We start from the raw sequence: 20,783 nt of genomic DNA on the forward strand, positions 1-20,783 counted from the left end.
TTATCTCGTCCGGTGCAGTTCATCAGAGGTCACCTTATTCTCTAATGATCCTACTAATTCGCTGTTATTTGAGCGAGCGCAAGGCCGCCAAATATCAAAACTAAAAAAGAAGCATTTTTTCAATGACTTTATTTAGAAATTATACTGAAACATGGTTTTAAAAATTGTAAAAGGTCATTTGCACGAAGAACAATTCTAAGATGCTGTTCGTTTTTAACATTTCATATATAACTCTGTTTTCAATGCATATTCAAAATTACAGTAAAGGTTTCCATCTTCCTTCTGCATGAAACAGAATCAAGTGAAAGAAGTGAACGAAAATATATTAGTATTGAAAATTGATTTGAAGAAATACATTAATCATGACATTAAAGAGTAGGTGGCGGGAACAGTCCCGGGTTGGTTCCACACAGCTCCATCTTGTTACAGTCGGTACACTGATTGGACTGGACTTCGCCACACTGACATCCGCCATTTTGGCAGCATGCGCAGTCGAACAGGTTAGTGTTGTAGGGACAACGACATCCGGTGAAGGCAGCTGTGTAATGGTCTACTTCTGCAAAAAGAATATTTACTTATTAAAGAAAAACACATAAAAATCTAAACATTCTTATGTGTGACATTCATTTTTCTTGTACGGGTTTATGTATAAATGTTGTTGCATGATACTGAGTTACCTAAAAGTCTTTTTCCATTTTCATTTTCAAAAGAAATTGAATATTACTGGATGTATTTTGACCTTAAAGGTTAACCTGTATCCGCCTGGCTTTGCTTGAGAAGAAAATCTCTAAAGGCACTTTACTTTTTTCATAAATCAAAATTAAATCTCGAATTTTGTTTGCATCCTTGCCCAAATTGTAATTACATTACCAGAGGAATTTACAATCGTATATCAATATTTTACCTGTGGCATACAGTTAAATACTTATATAAATAAAAATTATTTGTCTAGAGCTAACCTTGGACGGTTTTGCTCGGTGTCCAGTCGTTAGTTGAGACAGAAGGATCGCAGACATCTCCATTGTCGTTTTGATCACCACTGCGTTGGCACATTCCATCAATGAAACAGCTATCTGGCTGTGTATGAGAAAAAAAGGAGAGAAGTTTTGCTACTAGTTTTTGACTATTTGAATATCACGCTTTAGCCCTTTTGTATCGAATCATTTGAGAGATATAAACTTCATATGCAGGTGACAAAGGTATATTGCTGCATAAGTAAGGGAAGTTAACGATTGAAAGTCATCATGATTATTATAAAGCTTTTTTTTTGTTACATTACCATTGACATCTTTTTCTGTTGAAATAACCAAATATGAAACAGATGTGTCAGACTCTGTGGTATCTTTTATTTCAAGCTCCCCGGGATATATAGTGTCGACATAAAAATGGATATAACAACTGTTATTTGACAATACGTCGTCAATATATCTAAATGCCGAGTTGAAAGCCAAAGCCAGTGTTTTCTTCATTTCACGTTAAAGATTTTGAACAGATTCTGCTTCATACATATACAAAAATAGAGGGCTGGCCCCAAGACCATCAACTGAGAACAGACCTTAGTCAAAATTTTAAATCTATATAACTTTTAAAATAATAATGATAATGAAACAAAATTTTAGTCATATGTTGTAATTGGAACATTTTATAAATTTGCACATTTTTAGTATCATAATTATGTACATGTACTATTTATCATATGTTATTCAAAATCAAAATTTTGACTTAAGTCTGTTCTCAGTATATGGTCTTGGGGCCTGGTCTCCAAAAAACACATAGATATTGTCAATCATAAACTCGAGCATCTTTTGTGTTGCTCGATATTTTATATTCTGCAGACAAATCCATTTTGTGTACAGAGACTTGCTTTTCTGTTGCTTACGTTGTGTGTACAGACACCTGCTTTATAGTTACTTATATTGTACGCACAGAAATCTGCCTTATAGTTACTTATATTCTGAGGACAGACATCTGCTTTATAGTTACTTACATTCTATGGACAGACGCCTGCTTTATAGTTACTTACATTCTATGGACAGACGCCTGCTTTATAGTTACTTACATTCTATGGACAGACGCCTGCTTTATAGTTACATACGTTGTGTGTACAGACACCTGCTTTATAGTTACATACGTTGTGTGTACAGACAGCCACCTGCTTTATAGTTACCTACATTCTGTGTACAGACAGACACCTGCTTTATAGTTACATACGTTGTGTGTACATACACCTGCTTTATAGTCACATACGTTGTGTGTACAGAACCTGCTTTATAGTTTCATACGTTGTGTGTACAGACACCTGCTTTATAGTTACATACGTTGTGTGTACAGACACCTGCTTTATAGTTACATACGTTGTGTGCACAGAACCTGCTTTATAGTTACTTACATTCTATGGACAGACGCCTGCTTTATAGTTACATACGTTGTGTGTACAGACACCTGCTTTATAGTTACATACGTTGTGTGTACAGACACCTGCTTTATAGTTACATACGTTGTGTGTACAGAACCTGCTTTATAGTTACCGTTGTGTGTACAGAACCTGCTTTATAGTTTCATACAGACACCTGCTTTATAGTTACATACGTTGTATGTACAGACACCTGCTTTATAGTTATATACGTTGTGTGTACAGAACCTGCTTTATAGTTACATACGTTGTGTGTACAGACACCTGCTTTATAGTTTCATACGTTGTGTGTACAGAACCTGCTTTATAGTTACATACGTTGTGTGTACAGACAGACACCTGCTTTATAGTTACATACATTGTGTGTACAGACTGGCACCTGCTTTATAGTTACATACATTGTGTGTACAGACAGACACCTGCTTTATAGTTACATACATTGTGTGTACAGACAGACACCTGCTTTATAGTTACATACATTGTGTGTACAGACAGACACTTGCTTTATAGTTCCATATATTGTGTGTACAGACAGACACCTGCTTTATAGTTACATACATTGTGTGTACAGACAGACACCTCTTATTTAGTTACATACATTGTGTGTACAGACACCTGTTATTTAGTTACTTACGTTGTGTGTACAGACACTTGTTATTTAGTTACTTATGTTGTGTGTACAGACACTTGTTATTTAGTTACTTACGTTGTGTGTACAGACACCTGCGGCTGTACATTTCATGCAGTAACCGTCAGCCACAATAAACAGAGCGTCATGGCTGTAATGACGACCATCTGACGTCACTGAGATCTTGAAACCCTGGGCACTGAGACCTGTAAATATAAAATTCAAGAGACACACATCAACTATCCAACATCTAATTTGTGCTGGAAATACCGATATGGTAAAGATCAACACCTTTCATGACATTATTTTCGGGTATTGGACACAGAACCTCTAAGAAGCTGAGGAACTCTCCTTTGTTTATTACCACTGGACCTGCGTCTACCGGTCCACCTTTTGATAGCTATTTTATTAGAAGAAGAAAACAGTCAGTTAGAATTTAATATTAGAAATAACATTACAAATATATATACTAGAAAACATATCCAATGGAGGTTGGAGAATATAAGATATATAACTGCTTTAGTTTTTTTTAACAACAAGGTTTACTTGTTTTGCTTACATCGACTGGAGTAATCCTGCATGAAAGGTTTGCTGAATCCATGATGTTGTCAACAATGACATTAGCTTGTCTACAAGGTCGGCTCCTGATATCACAATTACCATCTCTAGAAGAGGAAGATGGTCAGCATAAAAACATAGAATGTTGTCAAACTTAAGACACGTTGAGCATTTCAGCAAATGTTCTGTTTTTATAGTTACAAACCCCCTGATGCGATGGATAACTGGGGGAACTCCCACTTGAATAGAACAGTCGTCTGACATGTATCCATGGTTACAATGACACGTGCCACTGACGCAGTTTCCATTTAAGGAACACTGATTTGGACAGCCAGTCACTGAGGGTTTTATAACCGGGTCTCCGTTGACGTACTGGATGTTGCTGGGATCTTTAGCAAGCTCGTTATGACAGGCACTATCAAAGGCGTTCATAGCAGCCAGCTTAAATACTGCTGTTGAATCAGAATACTGTAAAAAGGATAAGTTAAATTATGTACCTTAGGTCACTCTTATCATTGAAAAACTCTATTCTTTCTTGGTCGAAACGTATATCCAGAGTGATGTACGTACTATTAGATGTGCTACTGTAAATGTGACTTGATGGTTATTTTTTGTTTTGTCACAAGTAAATAGAAAAAGTATTGTTACCTTTATATCCTCGATGCATCCGTCCATGATGTCGTTAATGATATCTGTGTGCTGACATTGACTATAAAGAGATGACGTCATAATAGAGTGTTGGCAGGATTTATGGGCCTGATTTTGTGTGATCCCACTTGGCGTTGGGAACGAAGCATCCACGTTCCTCTTCAGTCTTCCTGCAATAAGGATAATATTCCAAGCTCCCTAACTGATACCTTATCAAAACGTATAATGTATATGACTCTGAACTAATTTTGTATTCAAGAGCGTGATCTACAAGTTTTAAAACAAGACAGTCTATTGCTAAATATGGTGATGTTACAGGGCTTTATAAATTTCGTTTAAAGTCAGCATTTTTGCAAATTCTATATACGTTTTAAAATAAATAATTTTGACTGATGTTTGTTCTGTTTATTTAATCAATACAGGAGGCTCATCTGTGGTTGTGAATGGTCGGCACGGAGTAATCGACTGTTGCATTTTAGGGAGTTTTAACAAAGGAATATATTATGATTCCTAGCTATAGTAAGTGATACGCTTACTTGCGGCCATCCTAGGATCCATGACAATATCTCTCTCAGGATAATGGTCAGTGTAGGAGCGTGCTGATCGTCGAGGATGTGTGTTCTTGCCACTTATGATCGACCCATCCTTAGCCTACAAGTCATAAGAGAGGTACTTAATCCGCGCTACTGGTTTAAATTAATATTACACTGAGAAAACCTTGTTTATTGGAAACATTTATGCATGTTGATTGAACATCTCGTCTTCACAACATGCAATTTGTTGAAATTCCAATGAATACTAATAATGCTACGTTATTAACATATTTATTATACTGAATTTCGTATGAAGTAGAATTCATAAAAAATTAAAACTTCTAAACAAAAAGAAAAGGAATACTCACTCCTACAGGGCACCTGATCCCACTTCTGATGTTTTGAAAGTCAGTGATTGTTTTGTTTGTATTCGTATTGTTTGAAGGACTTTTGAGCCTGAACACTTTCCTTACAAATTGTATTGCCATTAGTCCATTTGCTCGACTCTGAAACCCCCCCCCCCCCCAAAAAAAAAAAAAAAGAAGAAGAAACTTATGTAACCGGTCAACAGGGGTTGCTTTCTCCTCCATAACACCTGACCCTACCGTTGATACTGTTAGAGGCCCACGTTTGCTTCACTCCCAAATTGTACATGATTTTGTTCCAATGGACATTTCTTTTAGCTTGATTGCTGTTTGTTTTCTTCATATTTTCGGTAGCAATTCTTGATTTATTTATAACTGAGCAGAAATAGGATAAAGTAAATAATATGGAAATCTGGAATATTTGTTTTATAACCGTCGCAACTTCGTTTTGTGAGTTGTTATGGTAAAAACCATTTTAGAAGATTCTAAACACAGAGACCGAATGTTACTGATCTACACTTTCGTGTTTTTTTTCTAGACTTCGAGATCATATGATGCTATCAAAATTTTAAAATGATGCAGGAAGCCTTCATTCAACTTTTGTGAAAATTTTTATCATCTAAAACAAAACAGATTTGTGTTGCAATACTTTTTCCATGCATATAACTTATCCCTCTGTAATTTTTTTCAACTGATTCGTGGCATTCTTTACCTTGCTTGGATTTATGGCTCCGTTTCCAACTTTGGTGCAGGTCACTCCTCCTTGTTTACAGGAACAATATTCAAACTTAGGCGCCAAATGCTGTTCGTATTTTGGAATCTGGTAAAACATGCTACTGCCAGTTGGAAGACTAGAAAACACAGAATAAGCCTGATTAACTTTAAGAAAATGTGGTTGTCTATTTTACGAATGTCCTATCTTTATGGAGTGTTGATGTGCTTTGTGGACAAACATCAATAAGATTGAATACACAAATATGAAAGAAACAGAAATTTACGCCCAGCTCTTGGCAAAGTCTGCGATTTTGTTGAGGGTATATGTTCGTCCATCCCCTCCTCTGAAGGCACCATCAGGTAAACCATTCCAGTTCCCACAAAGCCCCTCACTCCCTCTGTAGTCATCTGGAGGTGCCTGGATATCCACATTCATTACAGGGAGGTGCTCTTTACGGGTACGCCCACCCGAAATATGGGTCTTAACCTCAAGTCTCGCTCCCGACGGGAAATTAATCTAAATACATGTATTACATGGTTCTAAATGTCAATCGCATTAAAATGTGAAGTAGGGAAAATAAAATCCTTACATAGAATATTTTTCCGGTTTTATCCCTGCTAACAGTGGTTCCCTCCAGAGGGTGTCCGGAGGGATAAGACACTGAGGGAGCCTCCACAACGCCTGCTCTCTTTTCACACATATCCACCTCCACGATGTCGTTTGCCTCCCGTGCAATGATGGCACAGATACAGGGGTGGTAACTTCCGCACGGCCAAGTCCGCAACTGAACCTGTTCATAGTTACTAGTATTTTACTTTCAGATTTGATAAAAACTGAAGGAAGAGATGTCAGAAAGAGCCATAGGAACTTTAAGAAATTATCTCTTACCTCGAATGGTCTTTTTTGGTTCAAAGATTTGTAGAGAACGAAATCCCCCACCGCATATACATTATAGTTCCTGAAAGTGTTAGAGTCAACTTACAATCTTATAATTGTGAGGCTTTTCAATATAAACAAAGCTAAAAGTAAAAATGTCATTCTTATTTAAACAAACATTTCTAAAAGTAAGACCCAACACATTCTTGCAAAAGAAAACCAAAACTATGTAAACGATAATGCAAAATGTATCTCAAAATTTAGTACGTATACCAATCTTTAGGAACCAAACTTGCATTTTCTGTGAATTCTTTACTGTTCTTAGGGGTAATAATTATGTTGTTTTCGTGTTATGACGAGAAACCCATGCATTTATTTCCTTCACGAAATGCTAAAATTATAAACAGACTTCAACAACAACAATATTAATTGTATTTTCCACAATGGGATACAAATCAGTATTTTGCCCCAAAATAACAAGAACCTGTATCTCTCAAAATATCTCCTAACATGTATTGAAAAGTTTCTATATAAGAATTAAACAGTCAGACAGGGGTGGTACAATAACTTACTTTTTATAATCAAATCCAGAAAAATGGGGATCTCCCCAGGGGAGGCAATGCCCATGGTCCTTGTCCGTTGTACCAATCTGATAAAAGAAATCTTAGTTTACAAATTACAGCAAAATGCTCATCCGAGTAACTACAACCCTCCTTCTTTTCATCAGTAGATTCTTTTTTCTTAAATATCTTTAGTAAAACTTTGCCCATTGAAACACTATTCTACCTCCAAGAGTCGTGTTTTGAACAAAATTGATATACATTACCAGTGTATGCTTTAATATAAATACTGTAGATCACTAAATTTTCGCGACAATTGATATACTTGATTACAAAATTTTCATGAATTGTGGTTATTGTATGCTTTAATATAAATAATTGACGTGAATAAAAAGTGATTTACAGTGCTTTGTTGTCGTGAGAAGTTGATTCTTTTCCCTTTATATTCTAATGTAAAAATTGGATTCATAGTGGTCAAACCTACCCCTTACGGGTTATGACTTTAACAGATTTGAATTTATATTTTGTTATGAGAGTTTCTCTTAACATTTAAGTTTCATCTTTTATTGTCCATTGGTTCTTGGGAAGAAGAGATCAAATCTAAATTTGAATTTTTGGAATAGAACGTGGCCTTTAATTTGATTCGAGTTGAATCCCCTTCAACCACGGATAGGTCGTGCCAAATTAACCGAATTCTTCAAAATCTGTCAGTTTTGAATATTTTTGATATCCCAAAGAACAAAGATGAATTTGTAATCACACCCACACACACACACCCACACACACAGATATATATATACACACACACACACACACACACACACACACACACACACACACACACACACACACACACATTTTTTGAATATATATATATATATATATATATATATATATTGAATTCCGAAACTGCATAAGAATCCTTACAAACAAAGATACATAGCGGATTCCAGTAAATGTTCAACCAAGCCTCTTTCCTTCCTCCTCGCTAAGATGATTTGACAGTAGTGAAGGAGAAACTTCAAGAGGACGATGCAACAATGTATTCAAAAAGTGGTATATATCAGATGTGGAAACTTAAAAATTCCAAGGAAATTTTGGACAATATTAAATCAAAAGATTTTACCAAAATCAACTGCTTAAAAACTTACGACTTTTCAACTTTATACACAACCATTCCCCACGATAAATTGAAGTTCAGGCTTTTCGATATCATTGACAACTGCTTTGCAATAAAAATCAAACTCGAAAATTAACTCACATTGTCTTTGGTCATTTGCAAAATTATTTTGTTAAAAAGAATTCTGATTGCACACACAAGTACTCTTAAGTTGACATCAAAAAAGATGCTTGAGTTTCTGATTGACAATATCTATGTTGTTTTTGGAGACAAGGTCTTCCAACGATCTATTGAAATTCCCATGGGTACCAATTACGCCCCGTTATTAGCAGACCTATTTTCGCAATCATATGAAGCAAAATTTGTGCAAAATCTTATGCGTGAAAAGAAGAAAACACTTGCTGTGACCTTCAACTCGACATTTAGATATACGTATCGATGACGTACTGTCAATTAACAATGGAAATTTCCATTCTTATATCGATACGATTGAGCTGAAAAAAAGATACTATGTACAGAGTCTGATACATCTGTTTCATATTTAGATATTTTACTTGAAAAAGACATAAATGTAATCTAACAACCAAGCTTAATGATAAACGTGATAAATTTAACTTTTCTATTGTCAACTTCCCTTACTTATGCAGCAATATACCTTCATCACCTGCATACGGAGTTTACATGTCTCAGTTGATTAGATACGCAAGAGCATGCTCTACGTATGAACAATTTCTACACCGAGGTAAATTATTGATAAACAAGTTGATGAAATAAGAATTTCAGCAGGCTCGTTTGAAGTCATCATATCGTAAGTTCTATGGTCGATACAATGACCTTGTCAGCAAATACAATTTCTCATTAAGGCAAATGCTGACTGACTTTTTTCACACCGTTTTTTAGTCCATTATTTAAACACTGAATTGACGACGGATTTTTCCGTTATCTCCCGATCAAGACCGCGGTGTGACCGGTCCGTGTTTGCTCTGCTCCTATTTTGTATTGTTTTATGGACTTGTGATCTGGAATACTGTTCGTTATCTCCATAGGTAATCCTGGAGAATATAATGAAATTGTAAAATGTTTAGAATTACAACGACAGGCATCATTATGTACTAATTCTGAAAAGAAGACTTCAGCGTAGATTAGCTTAAAATAGCATAATTAATGAACAATTCTCCCATGAAAAAATACTAGTATACATTAGATTAAAAAATCGCGCCATTGGTTGATGCATCTCCCGAATTGAGCTTGGCAGTTGGTAAATTCCTAGTTATACACGTACCGTGATGGAGGTAGCGGTGTAATTTTGCCACATGGGATGGGTGAAGTCCAGGATAGGTTTAAATGCCAATTGGTGGATATGGTTGTGGTCTTTGATGAAATCTCTGGTGGCTTTGACTTTGATGAGAGTGGAATACAGCCCCGTGACATTGTCAAGTCTAAGATCAAGGTGACAACCAGAGAGGGAGGCATCTGAAGATAAAAAAAGACAGATTAGATTCCATTTACACCGTAAAGTTACGGATCTCGCTGGTTTTACTTATCTAAAATATATACAGTACATTACACAAAAATATGAATATACGAGGGCCGTTCAAAAATTACGCGGACTTGTTGCACAGAAGAAATATTTGACGACATAATCGGGCAAAATTTCACAAATAATATAAAAGAATCTTTACTTATATGGTCTTCAAAATTTCATATCAAAATGTTGTAAATTGGTATTAATTTTGAGTGATTTTTCAGGACATACCCTTAAATCACGGCGCAGCAAAATCTTCGACGTCACAAGCATTATAAAAAATATGTGATTGAGCTTTCATTTTCTCAGCATTTTCCCTGGAGTACCTGTATAGTTTGAGTTACCTTATCTACTCAACATCAAAACACCATTTCTTGTCAAGCTTAAAATCTATTAAACAAGTAAAGAATATTCTTTTTTTTTGTTTTAAAACCAAAAACTACTTATGAGATATAGTGTGATATTGGTGACTCTCAATCACGTTCTTTACAGTCCGGATAAAGTTAACTTTTCGTCTATAATCTTCTTCCCGTCCTCCCGTATAGCCTTTTTACAGAGGTCTAACTGTCTAAAATTTCAATTTGCTATTTGTGGGCGAATGTCACGGGTAGCCTAGTTTACTACATGTACATGTTTTATTATGCCTATTTTGGATCTATGTTGCCGATATCTCGAGCATTATACATATTTTAACAAAAGTGTGGTGCGCCGTCAATTCAGGAGACGTCATTTTAACAGTCGTTTTCACAGGAATCAAATCAGAGAAAAATCATGATATTTCTGTTAGTACTTCAAATATTACGTCCGAAATCTAAATACATAATAATGGAACAATTTAAAGGTACATTTGAGAAAATTGTTGAAAAATATCGCGAATATTAGAAAATCAATGAGTTAAATTTTTGAATCCGACTGCTTTTGCTTCAATTTTTTTGTCGTGCGCCGTACCTCTCCATCAACGATATCAACATACCGATAATTTTAGTAGAATTTTTGTAAAATACAGAAATTTTGCCCAAAATTTATTGGAATCTTTAAGATACATATTTCTGTGAAATTTTATAACTATATGACGTCTGTAAGAGTAAATAATAGCACAGTCCGCGTAATTTTTGAACGGCCCTCGTACAATGCTTCGATACATTTTTAATTGTGAATTAGTTAAATTATTAAGGATGTACAACACACCTACCCCAAAAAATTCCTGTCGTTTAATTTTCGTTATTTTTGTATATTTAGTACATGACTATATCTTCTGCATGTATGCACATTTTGAACAAAATCGTTCGAGTGGTTTTTGGACAGGAACTTCCAAAAGTTACCACCCTTTAGTTGTTTACAAGAAGAGAAAATTTTTAATCAATGAACTACTTAAACCTTGATTTTCAAAAAAGCCAGGTTAGATATAAATGTCAAATTTCATTGGCTTATTCCTTTGACCATTTAACACAAAAATATAGCCATCTTTTTGATATACATATCATCAAAATAATTTTTAAAGACCTTAAACTGAAAAACTATGAATTATCTAAGCCTTGAAAATTGCGTATTTTTCAAATTCAAAATTTTTTTGTGAAAAAACCTGTCGTTTAATTTTGGTAAAAAACTTTCTTTAGGTAGCTGGTAGTAAAAATAATCTTTATAATTTTTTGTATAATTTTTGTACGACCAGTTTTTGATTTAATAGCGGAAAATTACCCCCTCCCCCTTTCTCAATAAATCACATTCCCGCGCGTCTTTCAGACAGGGGTCGATCACTTTGTTATGTGAATCTACAAATACACATTAAAAGAATTAAATTGGAATATTGCTTTTGCTTCAAAAATATATTAGCTTACAAATTTAAAAGTTCTCATATGTAAAGTGTATTTAAATGTAGATTTTTAGGCAATTTTTGAACACCCCTATCACCCCCACCCCTGCCTTTTTTGCGTCGCAGACCATTAGCGTTTGACGAAACGTCGTTTACAGTGCAAATATACTGGTATTTCGTCATTTGAATCCCGGAGGTATGCATTAGTTTTTAAATTCATGAATGCAGAATAAACATTGACTACTCTTTTTATATGTATCAGGAAAAAATTACTGAAGGATTTTAGTGTTTAGTCCATATATGTATGCGTTATGCATTCCATATCACATGACACCTGGATACGAATTCAAGTTTTGTTGAACTTGAATATGTTGATTTTTAATTTTATTTCTTTAATTTTATTCATTAAAAAATGGTGTATTTTCAATTCTCCTGTGATATAAATGGAATAATTGTAGTTCCTTTCATGTCATTATTTCAAACGAGACAGTATGTAGCCGTGGGGATACATCGACATTTGCATAGATGTACACCCCTCATGATATTGTACGCATTTTTTTCTATATCGTCGCTTCTTAAGTTAAAATGAAAATTCCGTATTCGTCCACATTAACTTCAAAATATCAAACATTAAACCCTTCATCTATTTCAATTTATATCAAATCGCACTTTGATATTTTATAAAATCTTATAGGCTACGTTTTGTTTTGATTCGAGGAAATGCGAACCGACATTGTTGACAGAATGTCAAACGATTTGCTGCAATAGGATATTCATAAATGCAGATAATTTCAGTATAAGTGAACAATTCTTTTCAATATTCTATACTTACATTGTGTATATGAGGTCTATAGTATTCAATTCTTGGATATATCAGGTCTTGCTGTAAATGTATCTGATTCTGTTGAAAACCGTGAATAAAGGGAGGAAAATAAACATCTTCTACATTATCAGAGTTGTTCCTCTTTGATCAGTAAGGGTCTGAGAACAACATCGATTTTACATTGTAAAAAGTTTGTTGTTTTATTTAATTAAAGAAGAAAAACAATATTTATATCGTAAATGCACAAATTGTAATGAAGACCATTAATCGGAATGTTATATAGCCAATTGTACATAATGAGAATTTCGGCAATGTAAAATAAAATTTCAGAATAAAAAAAAAATGCTGCGCTGTGATCAAAAATACAATTTATTGTATATGAAATGAAATGAAATAAACATTAAGGGATGGTATTTTATTCTTGCTTTTTACGGAAATTAATCGGATTAATTAAAAATACTTATTGATTGAGTATGGTACGCACAATCACAGCCAAGCCCCATATCCGAATTTTCTTTCATGATTGATATACATCGGGATCATTTTACTCGTCGCTTTGACGCTTTATTTTTGACGTTAAATTTGACGTCACGTCAAACGTTCAATTGAAATCGCAAGAGTTATCTCCCCCAGTGTGTTGTACGTCTTTAAATATCAATGAGATCATCGACATGTAAAATAATAAGTATTAGTTGTTTTGATTTTAAACAATATAAAAAAATTGACACATAAACATGATTAATATTCCGTGAATATACCTGCCGGATTGCGTAGCCCCTTTAGATTTACCGTCAGTTTACAATCATCAGGGAAGAGGCTCCTACAGGGGATGGGTATGGTGGACTCCACCTTCACCGTCTTCTCCGGGCCACCTTCATCCACATTGAGTCTGTCCGGGGTCATCTGTAGCAATAACGGGACAAAGATTTACAAGATTACATTGTGAGGGAGTTATCAGAGTTTATTAGTTTACAATGAAGATTTGCTCACCCTAATTCCACACCAGTAACCGTTACTACTGAGTGAGTCACTGCTGACACCCGCACCACGTGACGGATGGAAGGAGGACACCACACACTTCAGCTGTAACCACAAAAGGTATTATAAGTATATGAAATTACTGTTTTCTATAATCACATTTAGAAGAGTAGCTACAAAGTTATATGAACATAGACAGTATTCTTTTTAACGGTTAAAAAAAGGTCAAAGAACACAGTGCTCTATTGTAGCATTACTCTTTCTCTCTTTCTCAACATCTGGTGAGAAATAATTAAAATACTTTAAAACGTGACACATACCTAATGTGTAATCAGGAATTTAAATAATCCAGATTTTCTTGAGGTCGATTTGCAAGATAATAACACATAGAACTCTAAATTTCTATTCAAATGTGTTAAAGGTCAAGTTCAAGAATACCCTGGAGATGTCACTAATTTGTGAATATTGAGGAATAGACAGGCAGACAAGGAGGAGCATTACATTTAGTTTCCAATAATGAGGCGACATAAATCTAAATTTGTTGATTAGAGTCGGATTTTCAAGCCTTGTATCTTTTCACGTTTCTTGGTGTACGTTTTTAGAGGTTTTCCTTCAAAGATACATTTTACCTGTCAGCGTCAATAGATACCTCTTTTCCAAGATTTCCTTGGAGTTTCATGGCGTCGAGGTAAGCAATTCTGGAATCCCCTTTCAAAATCGTCTCCAGTGGATGTGTTGCGTTCTTTTTAAGTATTTGACCATCTACCGTCCAAGTCACTCTGAACCCAACATCAGGTTGACCTATTGGGTAATTGATTCTACATGGAAAACGAACGTCCTTTGAAGGAGTTACCTCAGGATTTTTCAGGACTGGCAAACTGGTCATTTTAGGATATAGATCTAAAGATATAAAGAATAGAATAAATCCCTTAAATCATAATGATATTTTGGTTCTTTAGTCAGAAACATCTTACCGGGACAGCTGCCACCTACAGTTGGTACGCCTCCTACGTTGCAGACTTTCTTGTTGCCTGAAAAAAAATTGAGGATATAATGATAAGGTGTTTTCACTACACCGTAAAGGTTACGTGGTTGGTAGAAAAAGGAATCAACAAATAAAACGGATTGTTCTGGGCTGCATAAAATGAAACCATCTTACCTGCACAGTAGGCCATGGCGCATGCTGGAACAGTCTGGAGGTAGTAGACGTAAAAACTCCCACAATTCTTCACCTGGATGTCCAGAGAGAAATCACAGCAGCTCTGACTAGAACTACCGTAGATATTAGAGCAGGCCTTCCTTGAGACAATTCCATCGGCCTGGGTCGGGTGGGAACCCTGCATCCACAAGGGGAAGTGGGTTCCACAGTGATACTGGGTAACACAGGAGGTAGGCATCTCATCATTGTTATCAAACGTGTACCACCCGGCCTGTAATCCGTTATCACATTGCAGATGATCCGTCGGCTCCGGCTGGAACTGGCTGCTCCTGTGTGGTTCTAGGAGTGTTCCGTGTTGTAAGCAAGGATCTTGTGCAATAGCTGTAAATTAATAAATGTGGATGAGATAAAACAGAACAGAGAGGTTTGTTCGTCTTAGTAGCCTTTGTGATTGCGTTATTTTCTCTTGGTACCTTAAGTGAGTTTATTCCCATTTCCAACGATAAAGTTAAAATGAACAAGATGAAACGGTTTTTTTCCCATAAGAACAGAAGACTACTCGAAAGATTTGTGTAAATTATTTTGAGTTAACCTTGCAGTGACACGGTTCCTTTCTTTACTCCTTACTAAGATATTACCAGTTTTGAAGGAGAAACTTCGAGAGTACTGTTCAACAATATATTCGAGAAGTGATGTAAATTAGATGTGGATACGAAAATTTCAAGGAACATTTAAAACCATAAAATTTTACTTAAATCAAGAGCATAAAAACTTACGACTTTTCAACTTTATATACAACTACTAGTATTCCCCATGATAAATAAATCAAAGTCCAGGCTTTCTTTAATTATTGACAGCTGGATGCTATTTTAATAAAAATGGAACTCGGAAATTTACTTACCCTGTCATTGGTCATTTAAAATATTACTTTGTTACAATGTAAAAAACACTCTGATTGTACACACAAGTACTCTGAAGTTGATATCAAAGAGATGCTTGAGTTTCTGAATGACAATATGCATGTAGTTTCTGGAGACCAGGTATTCCAACAATCTATTGTAATTCCCATGGGTACTAACTGAATGCAAACATTTATAAGCAGACCTTTTTTGTATTCATATGAAGCAAAATTTGTTCGAAATCTTATACTTGAAAGAAGAAAACACTTGCCGTACACTGTAAAAAAATAACGAGTTAAAGTCACGAAGAAAACTAGTAAATTTACTGTCCATACAATCACTACCTTAAAAGTAGTTCTACCAGATATTGGTATATTTACTAGATAAGATTAGTAAATTTAGAATTGATATAAGCAAAATTTGTTCAACAATCTTTTAACCAGTAAAATGAAAGTTTACTAATCACAACCAACGCTTTACGAGGCACACTAGTTAAATTCACTAGGTTTTTCTTTCAGTGTAGCCTTCAACTCGACATTCAGATATATCGACGACGTATTCTCAATTAACAATAATTATTTCCATTCTAATGTTGACACGATATATCCAGTTGAGCTTGAAATAAAGATACCACAGAGTCTGACACATCTATTCTATATTTGGATATTTTACTAAAGAAAAAGTCGTTAATGGTTATCTAATACCCAAGCTTTATGATAAACGTGATGACTTTAACTTTTCAATCGTCAACTACCCTTACTTATGCAGAAATATACCTTTCTCATCTGCATAGGGAGTCTATATCTCTCATTTCATTCGATACGGAAGAGCATGCTCTATGTATGAACAATTTCTAAAACGAGATAAGTTTTTGACAAACAAGTTGATGATCAAGAATAAAAGCAGTCTCGTTCAAAGTCATCATTTCGTAAGTTCCATGGTCGATACAATGACATTGTCAGCATATACTAGTTATGTCAAATGCTGACTGACTTTTTTCATGCTGATTGCACTGCGGGTGTGACCGGTCGACAGGGGATGCTAACCCCTCAATGACACCTGATCCCACCTGATGTTTTGGTGGCTCATATTTGCTCTCATGTCAAACATAAAATTTGGCATTATAATAATAACAAAACCATATTTATTCAACTGCAAAATGGTTTAAAGGTATTTAAAAGCTAAAATGCCAAAGAAGAATATACAGTCATGTATGTATATTCCCAAAGAAATGAAATAAGAATTTTTTTTCTCATACGAATGTTTTTCAGTAATATAACAAAAGGAAACACCATACCTAGTGTAATGCTTAATGCTAGCAAAAGTATATCCATCTCGGTTATTAAGTCCAAACCTTCACGAAAGAGAGCAACCATCTGTTAATCACTAAGTCAGGAAACCAGTTTAAATATTGCCTTTATGAACAGAACTATAATTTTGGAATCTTAGACATTCAATAGGTTTCAAAGAGGCTAGCGACGAAATTGTGAATTGGAATTTATTAGCCATAAAACTGGACAGTGGCCTAAAATTGTCAATGATTACTGGGGATTGAGAACTGAAGTTTAAAATGTTAAATCACCGCTCCTCTGATTCTTTCATTTGTTGTCAAGATTGAGAATCTAATTTGCCCTAATAAATAGTAATTATGCTTTATATATATACATATATTAAAAAAATACAAGATGGGTTATGGAATATAAAAACAATCTGAATCCATAGTTTAAAAGACACTTGGATATACACTGTACAATAAAAAAAAGCTTTAATACTACAGTAAAATAATTACAGCTAACCATTGTTAACTACATCATATATTTTCGATACTTGAGTTTTCAATATTAATATATACTCAGAAGAGATCACAGTATATAATATGTTTTCGTGTTTTTTTTTTTTTTGGGGGGGGGGGGGAGGGGGCTGGTCGAAGACGCGGAGACTAATAGTGAAGTATCCTTTGTCGTATTTCAATATGATTTTTGCACCCTTTCGTTCAATTTAATTGTAATTAAGTATAAAACTATAGAGACAAGATTCTGTGTATCGCTTAAACCTTGCTGAATTTCTTTAAAATTCTTTCAAAAAGCTACATTAAATTTCCTTTACAGCACTTGTCCCAAGTTCAAAGAACTTGTATTATCATACATAATTTATGTACATAATTCTATTTTTTAAGAATATTTTTGGTGAGTAGTGTTGTCATGATCATTGAAAATATGATGATGGTAACTTTGTATTTAATAAAAGTAGACTATACAAATGTTCATCATTCTTTTTATCGTTTTTTTTTTCTTACGACGTTCAACCTATTAGTTATAATATGAAGATAACGAACAGTGGCCATGCTCAACTAGTCCACTGAGAACAGAGCAAACAAATCACAGAAGGGTCAGATGCATCCCCTCTCGATCGGTCACACGAAACGAGTGATCTTTACCCTGATGGGGATTGGGGAAACGGAAAATTCGTAGCCAAATAGTATGAAATTATTACTTTTTGGTCGATATAATGACCTTATCAAAAACATCTTTCACTAAATTAAATGCTTTTGAACGTTTTTCATACTACACTGTACTTATAATAATTAGACCATTATTTACATACTGATTTGTCAACAGATTTTCTCATTATTTTCCGATCTTTGACAAGGAGCACACGGTGGGAGCGACTGATCAGCAGGAGATGCTGACTCTCTAATGCAGCTAATCCAACTTCTGATGTTTGAGAGCTTTGCGTTTCTTCTGCTACTGATTCGTAATGATTGAATGACTTTTGGGCTTCAACAATGTTCGTTATCACCATATCTTATGAAAGACTTTAGTCATTTTTTTGTTATATTTTTTATTTTTTATTTTTTTTTTTTGGGGGGGGGGGGGTCATGCATTTTTTGTATACATGTTTAAGTGTAGACGGCTAAAGTTAATTTATATGTTATGTACAGAAGTCAATAAGTTGATATCTTACATTGGCCTTTTGACCCTTGAATTCATAGGCTTGTACTTTTAAGTGCAATAGTCAGGATGAGTTCACCATGCATTTTGAAACCAAGGTTTACAGTCTGTCCTAAAATGATTTTTACAATACTATGCGAAGGAAAACAAAGCTAATTTAATTAATATTGATAATGGTAACAGGATGATGACCCATTTTGGGTAGTCAAGGATTGTTGAAAACAAGGTAGTTTCCCGCCTCTCCCTTCGACCCCTCCTCCCCCCCCAAAAAAAAATCGCTTCCCAAAAGCCTTATAAAATATAAAAGTGGTTGAGTACTAGTACCACTTAAGAAACAATGTTGTGAAAGTCAATGAAAATTGAATGTTCTGAATGAAATTTGATAAGGTGATCTCCGTGGTTTACCTGATGGACGTGCATTAAAGGTTTAAAATACCTTTGTGTCCATATAAAAGTATTTGTGGTACTACTTTTAATGCAATTAAACAATGCCAAGATAGCATAGTGGATACTTTATCAAATAGATTCGATTTAATTTCTTGTTTATCTGGCGAGAATCCCAGGACATGAAGGTCAGCTGGACCCACTGGCATATATTAACCAATCAGGATCTATATTCAGGTTGACAATGCCATATATATATATTTATATATATATATATATATATATATATATATATATATATATATATATATATATATTTATATATAATTATTTCCTCGTTGGTGGAGGTTTTCAAATTATTTACCCTGAAAAAATCATCTACCCAGATCTGTCTCTTCATCGCCCTTCTTTGCATGCTTTATTAATTAACAGCGAATGTTTTTGAACAATTTTTATGCCCGCGTAAACGAAGTTTAGGGGGTATATAGTTTTTGTCGTGTCCGTCCGTCTGTCTGTCCGTCTGTCTAGCTGTCTGTCTGTCTCTCTGTTTGTCCGCAAAAACTTTAACCTTGTCCATAACTTTTGGTTTAGCGGAGCAATGACTTTCCTATTTCACATGTTTATTCCTTGTGTCAAGACCTTTCTTTGGTTACCACCAATTAAATTTGACCTTGGGGTTTGACCCACTTTTACATAAAAATTCCAAACTTTTACTTTGGCCATATCTTTTGAAAAATACATACAAGGACATTTATACATATGTATTTTTTGTGGAAAGACCTTTCATTGGATACCAACAACCTTGACCTTTTGACCTTGGAGATTTCTATACTTAAGAAAAAACTTTAACCTTGGAAATAACTTTTGAACGGTAATTATAAGGGATAGGCTTTCATACTTCACATACTTAGTATGTAATTCTTGTGAGAAGACCCTTCACTGGACACCAAGAACTTTGACCCTTTGACCTTGACTTTGGAGTTTGACCTGCTTTTAAAAAAGCAAACCTTGACCATAATTTTTAAAGGGTTGGGGCTAGTGCTTTCATACTTTACATATTTAATCCTTGTGACAAGACCTTTCATTGGATACCAACAACCTTGACCTTTTGATCTTGACCTTGGAGATTTCCAAACTTATGAAAAAAACTTTAACTTTGGCCTACTTTTATATTTCAGAATTGTATTTCCAGTGAGTTTGCATTTAAGAAAAGTTTAATCTTCGCTGTGTTGTCATACGGGGGCATCAGTGTTTTATAAACACATCTTGTTTTCTGATGCTTTGATTTTATACATGTACAATTTTGAAGTTATTAAAGGGAAGTCGATGTACATGTATATAAACTGCATTAGATGTTATGGAATGTAAATTTAGAATTATGCAATGACATGAAAATATCTACTTTAAAATCGACAGATTTGCAATACTTCTAATATTGATTGACTCTGATAGCCAAATTAGCTGCAAAACCAAATAGACTAGAAACCGGATCCCTTGATATAAACAACTGTTGCAGACCCAGGATTGTTAGGAAGGGTGATTTTTCTTTAAATAAAAAAAACTACTCTGTTTAACCCCCCACCAAAAAGACAAAACAAAACAAACAAACCGACAAAAAAAGGATTAAGGGTGATTTTTCTTTAATATATAAAAAAACTACTCTGTTTACACCCCCCCCCCCAAAAAAAACAAACAAACAAACAAACAAAAAAGAAGTACAAGTACCTTATTATGCAAAATGTTTGCATGTAAATATGCCAGGAAAATGATCAAGATTGCTATGAAATAAACCACATGTAGTTGTTATGTAATCAAATGGAAGTTATTTTAAGAAA

The 20,783-nt window shown here is 34.6% G+C and overlaps 1 protein-coding gene across 1 annotated transcript; it reads right to left on the reverse strand.

Annotated features, from left to right (window-relative positions):
- Positions 1 to 147: 147 nt before the first annotated feature.
- On the reverse strand, positions 148 to 18,415 carry LOC134260526 (von Willebrand factor D and EGF domain-containing protein-like). The gene is made up of 20 exons (XM_062743079.1): positions 18,214 to 18,415; positions 14,715 to 15,095; positions 14,530 to 14,586; positions 14,205 to 14,455; positions 13,568 to 13,660; positions 13,336 to 13,480; positions 9,699 to 9,889; positions 7,309 to 7,385; positions 6,749 to 6,818; positions 6,450 to 6,650; positions 6,144 to 6,376; positions 5,858 to 5,996; positions 4,784 to 4,898; positions 4,248 to 4,417; positions 3,805 to 4,067; positions 3,601 to 3,706; positions 3,333 to 3,441; positions 3,120 to 3,247; positions 960 to 1,077; positions 148 to 556 (listed from the first exon to the last, which is right to left on the reverse strand). Exons 1-20 carry the CDS (start codon positions 18,413 to 18,415, stop codon positions 369 to 371), a joined length of 3,237 nt encoding a protein of 1,078 aa, XP_062599063.1. The 3' UTR covers positions 148 to 368.
- Positions 18,416 to 20,783: the final 2,368 nt, after the last annotated feature.

This window comes from Saccostrea cucullata, unplaced genomic scaffold (assembly GCF_032062105.1).
Source record: "Saccostrea cucullata isolate Sc308-1 unplaced genomic scaffold, CSIRO_AGI_Scuc_v1 ctg5147, whole genome shotgun sequence".
NCBI classification, from domain to species: Eukaryota; Metazoa; Mollusca; class Bivalvia; order Ostreida; family Ostreidae; genus Saccostrea; species Saccostrea cuccullata.